This window comes from Tachysurus fulvidraco, chromosome 3 (assembly GCF_022655615.1).
Source record: "Tachysurus fulvidraco isolate hzauxx_2018 chromosome 3, HZAU_PFXX_2.0, whole genome shotgun sequence".
In the NCBI taxonomy this organism is placed as follows: Eukaryota; Metazoa; Chordata; class Actinopteri; order Siluriformes; family Bagridae; genus Tachysurus; species Tachysurus fulvidraco.
This window is the reverse complement of record NC_062520.1, coordinates 32,719,346-32,730,295: the sequence shown is the minus strand read 5'-3', so window position 1 is coordinate 32,730,295 and position 10,950 is coordinate 32,719,346. Positions and strand designations below refer to the sequence as shown.

Below are 10,950 nucleotides of genomic sequence, written 5' to 3'. Positions count from 1 at the left end.
TTTAATGGATTCATTATTTTTATTAGTGTTGTGACTTCATCAGTGTTTAGGATGTTTTCCCTTAACATGTGAATGTAACTGCATTAACACTTCACTAAAATGTTTTAACACTCACTCACTATACGATCACAAACTGAAGACTGTATAAAGTAAAGAGCAGCGCTAAAGGAGACACGCTGTGGAACTGATCCATTCTCCAGACATTGAGCTCCATATTTCCACACGTCGTGTCTTCATTGTGCAGCAACAGTCAGTATAAAGATCTCCCAGGTCAGACGCCACATGTGCACCTTCAGTCGTGTCTGAGAGAGCAAGATAGTGATGAAACTAAGCACGATTTGTATTCAAAACTATTTACAATATTAAAAATCTCCTCTATCAGAATAAACAAGAAAATAAGCTCAAGATCTGAAGATAACGGCACAGAAAAATAGCAATAACTCTTTTTGGACTTCTGTAGAAACTCTGAGTGATTTCACCTCTGTGTCATTAGGGATCGGCGATAAAGTGCTAGAAAGGAAAGAAAACGTGCTAAAGCTTGACATGACCGACCTGTAGGGTTTGTTACACAGCAGATATGACAGGCATTATATAGAAATATCTTTTATTAAAAAATCACACAGAACTCCCAATAATGAGTGACTGATACAGATGGAGAGGTTTTTAATCAGACAGAATTAACACACGACTACTGAGTATTAGTCAGTGTTAGTAATTATATCAGACATTATCTGCTAATCCTGTGTCCTCATGGTCTATCTGTAATATGGACAGGATGAAGACACTGTGGACATTAGACACTGTGTATGTGTCGCTGTTCCTAATAACTACTGATTATTATTACATTAACATTAATGATGTCAGATCGAACAAATCTTACACACCCTTTTATAACGGGGCATGTGAACGAACATCATCATCATACACTTCATCAGTGGTCTGATTCTGATGGTTCTGTTTATGAGGGTTCTGTTTATGATGGTTTCCAGTTCCAGCAAATGGATTCAAACTCTAGCTTCTCAGCATGTTGGGCATCTTTAGCTATTTATTATTGCTGCTTTATGATATTCGGGGCATTGGGACATTTAGGACAGTCTGATCAGTATCAGTATATTTGAACATGAAGTGTTGTTATAAATGTTCTGCTGAGTCGACTCGATCCAACAATATCTAATTTTACACAACTAGCTGGGTGAAAAGAAAATGTTCTGTAAATGTGACCTTTGCTGAGGAGACGCTCGGACACCGGACAGGACGTCCCAACTTGACATGGAGCTGCCAAGGGACCGAGAGACACATGACCAAAAAAATCAGATTCTACACATCTGATCAATAAAAAGGCAATCAGTTAATCGATCATGACAACGTTCACGTAGGACACACAGGATCCTCTGATCATCTACACCAGGATTTTAGGTTCTGATCGTCTGTGATTAGGTTATAAATCACATGGATATAAAGCATTGACACACATCTACTGAATAGGACACGATGTTGTCCTTGTCTGATATGTCCAGGTTTCTGTGCTCTCTAGGGATTGGACGAAGCTCCTAGAGTCTAATAACCACATTGTTATGTTATCAGTGCCCTTTGTTTTATATGAATCCGTGTCGCTTTGTGTTTCCGTAGTTCTGTATTCTCTAGTTTTATATATTACAAAAATCCTGTGATTCCTGGAGCCCTGTCCTGTAGTCCCTGTTCCCTAGGTCTCAAATTCATTTGTAATTGTGCAGGACTAAAAAGAAGACACTCAGTATTAAGCTTTGTTTGAGACCGAGAGGAAGAAAAAGGTGCCAACAGAAATCCCTTTTTAGTTTCTTACCGAAGTGTCTTTACTATGAAGTGAACAATCACGGCCAAGCCTACGCAGCCACAGAGACAGCCCACCACCATGGCTGAAATTTCACCTGTCACACACACACACACACACACACACACACACACACACACACACGCATCTCAAACCAAGAAATTATTTTCACGTATTCATCTGAATCAAAAAATAAATAAAACTTGGTTCTCACCGGCCGTGTAGATGTCTGCAGGAACTGGAGAGAGTAAAAAGGAGTCGCATCAGAATTACGGATGTTTATTGCTTTAGAAATACGTAGAGATAAAAAAAAATCTGCTAGAATTGTGGCATCGAGATCGTTCTCTCATGTTCACTGAACTCCACCCTGTCGTTTCTAACACCTTCCGAACCTGCACAAACGTTCACTCTCTCTCACCAGGGATGAAGGAGGAGAGCACCGTCCTGTTGTTGAGACGGTGTGTCGTGCGATAATTGTCCTGTAGTGGTTTGGGGTTAGCAGCGTCGGGGCTGCTGATATACAGCGTTGTCTCCAGCTTCAGTAACTGACGAGAGAAACAGAGTGATGAGGAAGAAGAGAAGAGGAAACATGAAGGGAAGAGCGATTAAGGAGAAGGTGGATAAATCAGGACAGGAGAAACCAGTACAGCTGTTCTAACATCTGTCACTCGTGCACATGAACGTTTCCTGTCTGACTTCCTGTTTCAGTTCATGACAATGGACAGCTACTTCCTGTCTTTACACTTGGATTGTTTGCTCAATAAACCCCTGTGTATGGATTCTAAAACACCTCCAGCTGTGGATCCGAAGGAGCAGCAAAGATGTCATGAGTACCTGAGAGTGAGAGATCTTTGTCTTTTCAACGAAGATAGTCCACAGCACACTCTGGTGGCATGGAGGTGTGGTGAGAGAGCCAGAATAACGGAAATACCGGCTCCGGTCTCTGGGGAGCAGCGACCCCACGTCGAACGCAGGGATGAGCACCTTCTGACCTGAGGACGCACAACTTGCATGTTAATTTTGTGTTTGTGGCTGAACAAACGTATCTGTTCAACGTGTTGGATCTGGAATATGCTCGAATATCCCTTCATGAACCGAGACACATCAGTGTCCCCCCTTCTGCCATCGCAGGGCTGCTCTGGTGACCACATCTCCACTGACGTTCACTAGGAGCCACAGTTTCACTCCAGTTCATCATGTATGATTTTCCCCCTCAGGAAGTCCACTGGACTAGACATGACATTATTTACATTAATCACTGTCCAGATGAGGATGAGGTTCACTTCTGACTCTGGTTCCTCTCAAGGTTTCTTATCATCTCAGGGAGCTTTTCCTCACCACCACCATCACCTCGGTCTTTATCATTAGAGATAAATGTTAAAGATAAATAATAACTTCATCTATATTTCTGTACTGCTGCATCGAGTCAGTTAAAGAGAACCGAATTGAATCTATTGCCCTTCTGCCCCCACCTTCTCGCTCGGCACCAACAGTCTCACATTTACTCACCTGCGTACCTGATGCGGCTCAGGTAGTTCAGGATGTTAGCGTACGCCTGGTTGGTCTCCTCGCCTGCCTAGCGCAGAGACAGGAAACAGTATTATATTCATTATAAAGAAGATAGAATAGAGTTGAATAAAGAGGAATAAATCTTTTATATTTATAATGACACACACACACACACACACACACACACACACACACACACACACACACACACACACACACACACACACACACACACACACACACACCTCTATAAGCACTGCAACAACAGCCAGGCCGTTCTCTTGGGTTTTAGCCTCAGACACATTAGAAAACAACTCTGAATTGTAGTGGACTACATGGAGCTGGAGAGGAAGAGAGGAAGAGAAGAAGAGAGGAAGAGAAGAAGAGAGGAAGAGAGGAAGGGCGAAAGACAAAGGAGAGGAAAATCTCATAAAGCAAAAACTTGGTATAAAAAACACAAATTTACCGTTTAATCTATTTAATAAGTAAAGAAAACTGCATTCGTTACAAACACGTCATTTATTATGACAATAACATCAGCTAAGATTTCCCTACAAACCGTGTTACACACACACACACACACACACACACACACACACACACACACACACACACACCTCACACACACACCGTGTCACACACACCACAAACACACACACACCACAAACACACACCGTGTCACACACACCACAAACACACACACACCACAAACACACACATACCACAAACACACACATGTGGTGGAATAAATGACTTTTAAACACCTCTCATAAGATGGTTCTTCTTATAAAACCTTTTAGTTATACTACCACCACACACACACACACACACACACACACACACCTCTGCAGAAGCCCTCTGGTTATCGATGCTGTGCTCACTTCCTGTAGCCACATCCACTCCATTGCCCCAGTGCAGGTGGAGCTGAACAGCACTAAAGCTCCAGGGCAAACCAGCCACACCCATCCAGCTCGGCAACTGCATCTCCACTGCCAAAAAAATTATTAGAATACATATATAAATGACACCATGTAGACTTCCTACTTCTCCTTATTTAAAGCCGTCCTCCTTCCAGAACATATTGTGCCATTAAGCCAATACCATTAAGGGGCATTGACTGCTTGGACACTTCCCCTCCGGTGCAGCAGAGGGCGCTCGTACAGGGTTTTTTTTAGATGTCTTTATGTCTGTTTGTCCTGCCCAAAGTCCTTGTGTCCTGGTTCCTGTGTTCAGTTGCCTAGATATTTTCCCCTTTAAGTGTTTATTAGTTTAATTATTTTCCTAATAAATCCCATTTTATCCTGCATTCGGGTCAGAACTCTGTTCGCATGGAGCCACGTGTCTGTGACATTCTGAAAGATTTGTGTTTATCAGTGAAATATATAAATAAACCGAGTGTAATTGTGATCCATAAACAACGTTCCTAAAGATGTGTGGATGTGTTTGAGAGCGGTTTTACCCGTATGTCCGGTGTTGGTCAGGGTGAAGGGTTCGTGGCCGTACTGCTCGTATCCCAGGGGCCGTAACTCAGGAAGTGATGCGTCATACTGCAGTGTGGACGTGTCCACGTTGATGGGTGACTGAGAGGATCCTCCACACTCGGGGAACAAACCTGGCCATTCTGACTGACCTGCAGCTCCTGAGCCAAACAGAGCAAAGTGTCACAGGACACAAAAGTGTTCGACATCATAATTTACAGTAATGTAGAAATAAATAAAATAAATCATCTTACACTTCTGATAATAAACCTGTGTGTGTTCTGCTGCCTGTCACAGATAAACTAGCTGAGGGTTTAGGCATGCACAATTAATGAGAGGATGCATGGTCATGCCAAAGTACACACACACACACACACACACACACACACACACACACACACACACACACACACACACACACACACACACACACAGAGTTTTCACGCCTGAATATACAAACACACACAATCATGCCTATGCATGCCTACCCAATGCTTTGTGAACACACACATACACAGGATGGAAGGAAACAAAACTTTTTGTAAAATTATTCAGCAGTTGCTTTGATGGTTGCTATGACAACAGTGAGACAACAGTTCATCTGTCCTAAATACCGGACAGAGCAAAAGAGCAAAGTGGAATAGTAAAATCTCTCTCTCTCTCTCTCTCTCTCTCTCTCTCTCTCTCTCTCTCTCTCTCTCTCTCACACACACACACACACACACACACACACACACACACACACACACACACACACACACACACACACACCTGCACGCAGAGTATTAACATTTCTCCTATTAGGATTTATCTCTTTAGACTGTGCTAATTAACTGTTGATGGTAAATGGGTTCCTTAATTAACACAGAAGGAGTTTAGAGAAGCTCCACAGACCTGCCTGCTCACTCACACCTCTCTATCTGTCTCTGGTGTTTAACCTACACCAGTTTACACACTTTATAGGTTTAATGTGTCTTTATAACTTAGGACTAAAACTTAGTCGTCTATTAATAATTCTGTTTAGTCTGATGCTCGTCTTTATGATTATACTAAAATAAATGCTGACTTTATGCCCAAATGCTCCTGTGTTCGTTCCTAACTCATGATACCAGACTGTGTGTGAGAACACTTCTACAGTTTGGGTCAAGTTCTAGTGTGTCTTTAACAGGGTAGAGAAGTCTGAAGTTTATTAAAATATCCAAAATGTGAGGCAAACAGAATAGAAGCGATAATCTGGTGATTAGTAAACCACAACAAGCAGATAGCAGTGAAACAAAATCAATAAAACAAACAAACATAATATAATATAATATAATATAATATAATCTAAACTATATCTCATTATGTGCTCGTTATGGTTCGGTTACTATAGCAACCACGCATATGTACTCTACATGTCAACTGGAGCTGCATGAAGTGTGTGTTAATAAAGAAGAGGTACAGCAATGGGCTGAAAGTATTTAAGATAATAAGACAAACTATTTAGACTCCTATTTATTTACTGAACCCTGTCCTGTAGAGCAGAGGCAGAGCTACAGTAAGACGTCAGGTTACGAGCAATAAAACATTCACCATAAGGTCCCTAAACCTTTTGTAGGTCTTTGGCTGGTTGCAAAATATTTCTTAATTTTGACTCCTATAGTGAAGTTAGTCTCGGGTTGGACATTTAAAGAGGTGTCTCTTATTGTCTCTTACACTCAAACAGGTCTCAGGTGTGGAGTCACTGGGTCTTATGGTGTGGAAGCTATTGGAAAAAATTTTTTCATGAAAAATGGAATGAAAATAAAAGAAAGAGTTGTGTTTGTTTGTCTCTTATAATAGATTCACTATCAATAGTCACTGGGTTTTAAACCAAACTAATAACATATATTTGAGGGAGCTCCGGTTTTGTCAATCAGCTGGTAATTTATTCACGGTCCCTAAATGACACTGCTGAATGATCCACGGTGTTTATTACTGATGGAGAGGTCTAACAGCGAGCGTATTGGTGCTCAGATTTGGCATTACTGACTAGTATAAATATTCTTTAAGCTATCTTTACATTGTGTTCTTATATTTATTTAATGCAGAATACATTCATTAGGCTCTCAGGAACATTTGGAGTGATGGGAGGAACGTGGCCGAGTCTCACAAAGCCCCTGATGAACTGGGGATGAAAGCAATAAAAGGTTTTCTTACCTGCATAAGTCCACTCCTTGTCTGAAGATAAAAGAAAAGGGAAAAATGTGTCATTACAGCATCATTCATTCATTCATCCATTCATCTTCTACTGCTTTATCCGAACTTCTCGGGTCACGGGGAGCCTGTGCCTATCTCAGGCGTCATCGGGCATCGAGGCAGGATACACCCTGGACGGAGTGCCAACCCATCACAGGGCACACACACACTCTCATTCACTCACACACACTCTCATTCACACACACACTACGGACAATTTTCCAGAGATGCCAATCAACCTACCATGCATGTCTTTGGACCGGGGGAGGAAACCGGAGTACCCGGAGGAAACCCCCGAGGCACGGGGAGAACATGCAAACTCCACACACACAAGGTGGAGGTGGGAATCGAACCCCCGACCCTCGAGGTGTGAGGAGAACGTACTAACTACTAAGTCACCGTGCCCCCCACTGAATTAGATATTTTTTATTCAAATACACATTTATTTGACAACTTACTTGCAGCTGTTAGATTACAGATTAGATGATACAGGATTTAGAGACATCGCCTGTATTAACTAAGCAATATTCTGTATATTGTAGCTACAATTATAATAAAAGTCTTTGGCATTAAAGTTTCTTTATGACATCTGCATGCTTTTAAGATATTGAGCCATAACACGGACCATAAGTAAGATCACAGCAGATTATATTTAATAATACTTTTTAATATTTTAGTTTAAAGACTTTTCACTAATTCTATTGTTCTTTTCATTCTGAAAGACTGAAATCTCACCAAAGTAAAGCTACTTTAGAGCTTCTAACAATCCGTTACATAATAAGATCCAGTCGCTGAAATCTTTTTACTGTCTGATATTTATACAGAATACGATGATGTGGAAAACTGAAATAATTCTCTCCTTGATGCTGTTAGAGCTTTACACGTGCAGTTAATAGACATAACGTGATATCTACAATGCTAATAACATATACTCTATCCACACTGATACGACGCCATGTGACCACCATGTTGGTGTTTTTCTCTCCGATCTGTAAAACCAAACACTTCCCTCGGGCAGATAATCCGTCTGATGAACACTTAACATACACACAACACTATTCTTACACATTATTTACTTAAAACACACTATTTATATTTCATTTGCACATTTCACACTTGGTCAGTATTATACAGTACATGTCATTCTGTTACACCGCGGAGCTTCTGTCACTAAAACAAATCCCTCAGATGTGAAAACAGACCTGGTGATAAAGTTCTTTCTGAGTCTGAAAAAGCAGTGACACGTTTTATCCGAGGCTCTAGAGCTCTAACGTGTACGTGAATGTGTGCCTTTGTGCAGAACACGTGCTTTTTAATATCTGAGAAAAAAAAATGGTATTTCTTAATTTCTCAATTTATTTTTCTATTTATTTATTTATTTATTTATTTATTTATTTATTTATTTATTTATTTTTGTAAACCAAAGGCTTACAGGATTCTTAGTACAATCCTCTTACCAGGCTTCTGTATTGTTATCCAAGTACCTTAACAGCATTTTTTATATAATTCGGCACCTAATTTAAATAATCAAACAGGAACATGTTTGTACATTCATTATTTTAGGAATGATGCAGTTTATGTGAATAAGTACAGCCTTAATTAATAATGAACAGCATTACAGATACACACTTTATTGGGGTTTGGAGCTTACCGGCCCTGGTGCTTTCTGTCCCCTGCCACAGTGACAGTAAAACAGCCACATCGAGCCAGATCAGCAGGTCCATGCTGTTCATCAGTGTTCCCACACGTACACAGTGCTGCTTGGACTGGGAGATGCTCTGGATCCACAGCGTAGTAAAGAACAACCTTAGATGCTCATCAGGAGGAAGGTTGAGGTGATGATGATGTAATGTGCCGAGTGAAAGGACTGCAAATGTGTCGGTGCCTGAAAAAATGTGTTTGACCAAACCAAAGGGAACGGGGGGGGGGGGGGGGTGTAGGGGGGGCTGTGGGGCTTCTGAGTGAAAGAGGGTTGTTGAAGGAATAATAGAGTGGGAAAGAAGTGTGTGTGTGTGTTCGGGGGGATGGGGTGTGTGTTCCAGTATTACAAGTTTACTAACAACGTCTTTAAACTTCATCAGGTTTATTTTGTATATTTCGGAATGTATTAATTTTAGAATTTATTAAAAGAAAATCTAAAAACTTAAATATATGACTTATTTATTTATTTATTTTTACACATTTCACTTTTACTCTTAATGGCACTGATTCAAAACTTCTTTTTTTATACAATAGAAGGCGCTGTAGCTGAAAACAACGAGGTTTAATATAACGAGCAGAAATCTTGTCCGTATGATATCCGTCTGAGGTTATAGTCTGTTATAAGGCCCCGTATTAGTGACATTCTGTATCACTTCCATGTTCTGTGCTGCTTACACACACTCACTGGGAACCTGGAGCCTATTTCAGGGGATTTGGGGCACAGACGGGGGGTGGTGTGGTGTCACCCTGGATGGGTACGTACACACACTCATACACACACTACAGACGAGTTAAAGAGGCCAATCGGACTACAGTGTGTGTGTTTATGCTGGGGAGGAAACCCTAAAGCACAGGGGAGAGAACACGAGAACTCCACACATACGTGAGACAGGATCGAATCCCCCATAAGAAATGTCTGATGGCTTGTGAACCCTTCTTAGGTCGAGTGTCATGTGTCAATCCCTCCATGTCCCCTAAAGTGAAGTTGCCCTTGACGACCCCACACTTTATATATATATAAGATCATTTAAGATGAAATGGATGTGATTATTGTTCACTCGTGACGTCCGTTATGTTTCTGCCATAGTTCACGTTTCTGTTTTCAGCCTTCAGCATTATTTAAATGAGTGTGTGTTCTTTGTACGTACACTTCAGTGTAAACGTTTTCCACATGATTAGACTCTGGAGTCTCGACTTGCAGAAGCTCGTTAACATTTTTGAGTTTGATTGAGACGATCCAGTCGAAGTGTCTCAGTACCGGTACTAATTTGTGCTGCTGTTGTGTTGTGAGAGTCGGGAGAATGTTGAACTATATTCCTCCATGAGTATACAGACGTGGTGATCAGGTTATTCCTGATATGTCCACACTTGGGACATTGTATAAACCGAGAACAGTAAACATTGTGGCATGAAAAAAAGATTACAACTAAAATCTTTGAGGGTTACAGCTGTCAAAAATGGGTAGAACATGTAGAGAAACTTGCTTTGAATGACTTCCCATCTCTGGCTGCAGGACATCACATGGTGGTGATGGTTAAATAGTCCATGCTAGTGATGCCCCAAGTGGAGATGTCGCAGTCCAAACCATCACTGATCCAAAGGTTAAGGTGGTAAAGGTTTTCAGTGCAGGAGGATCGTGACTCGACCCCGATGTTGACTCTGGTTAACTCCTGAGGAGTTTTGGAGGAATAACAGATTCATGGTACACGTTATTGTGTGTGTTTTGGGTAGCTGTGGTTTTTAGACACAGTGAGATCATCTGGACCTTTCAGACAGCTTCCTCCTGCTCAGTGTGGTTCGTCCTTAGCGGTTAGCTGACGGCACCACGCTGGCTCTCAACACACCAACAGTTTGTCCTCTGATACGTCTCCCATTAGGTCATGTGGAGTGCAGCTGTGTTATTGCCCTGACCTTATAGATAGATGTATAGATGTGTTTGGGTTTCATGGCTCAGCCCCGTACTCACACTCTGCTGTCAAACAGCACAACGTGGTTTATTATTAACTAATCCTAATTAACTAGTTACGTTATTCCATACTTAGTATATTGTGGAATGGGGTTATTAATCTGTGTAAATTCTTCCCAGGGCAGTTATTGTTCCCATGTAAGGGCAAACACTTTTGTATATAAAAGGTCTGCTTTTTAATGTAAATGTGTGGTGAGACGTGTGTAGCGTCTCGTTAAAGGTTGGGCAGGAATTCAGGCTTTCTAGCAGCCCAAACGTTAGCGTCGTAG

General features: G+C 41.3%; 1 protein-coding gene across 4 annotated transcripts; it reads right to left on the bottom strand.

The window, feature by feature from the left end:
- ca14 (carbonic anhydrase XIV) lies at positions 1-8,921 on the bottom strand. 4 transcript variants are annotated; one of them, XM_027162088.2, is made up of 12 exons: positions 8,666-8,921; positions 6,976-6,996; positions 4,779-4,958; positions 4,163-4,308; positions 3,565-3,660; positions 3,320-3,386; positions 2,645-2,802; positions 2,229-2,355; positions 2,025-2,048; positions 1,823-1,907; positions 1,222-1,275; positions 1-302 (listed from the first exon to the last, which is right to left on the bottom strand). In XM_027162088.2, the coding sequence occupies exons 1-12, from the start codon at positions 8,745-8,747 to the stop codon at positions 293-295; spliced, it is 1,050 nt and encodes a 349-aa protein (XP_027017889.1). In that variant the 5' UTR covers positions 8,748-8,921; the 3' UTR covers positions 1-292. The 4 variants fall into 4 exon arrangements, with proteins under 4 accessions (XP_027017889.1, XP_027017891.1, XP_047666663.1 ...); XM_047810707.1 differs by lacking the exon at positions 1-302 and adding an exon at positions 309-510; XM_027162090.2 differs by lacking the exon at positions 1,222-1,275.
- Between the last annotated feature and the right edge of the window lie 2,029 nt (positions 8,922-10,950).

Coding starts and splice junctions, on each gene's coding strand:
- ca14 (XM_047810707.1), bottom strand. CDS start 8,747: ATGAACAGCATGGACCTGCTGATCTGGCTCGATGTGGCTGTTTTACTG. Junction 4,959..6,975: donor CAAGGAGTGGACTTATGCAG/GTAAGAAAACCT, acceptor TGTTTGGCTCAG/GAGCTGCAGGTCAGTCAGAA. Junction 2,803..3,319: donor GAGCCGCATCAGGTACGCAG/GTGAGTAAATGT, acceptor GTGCGTCCTCAG/GTCAGAAGGTGCTCATCCCT.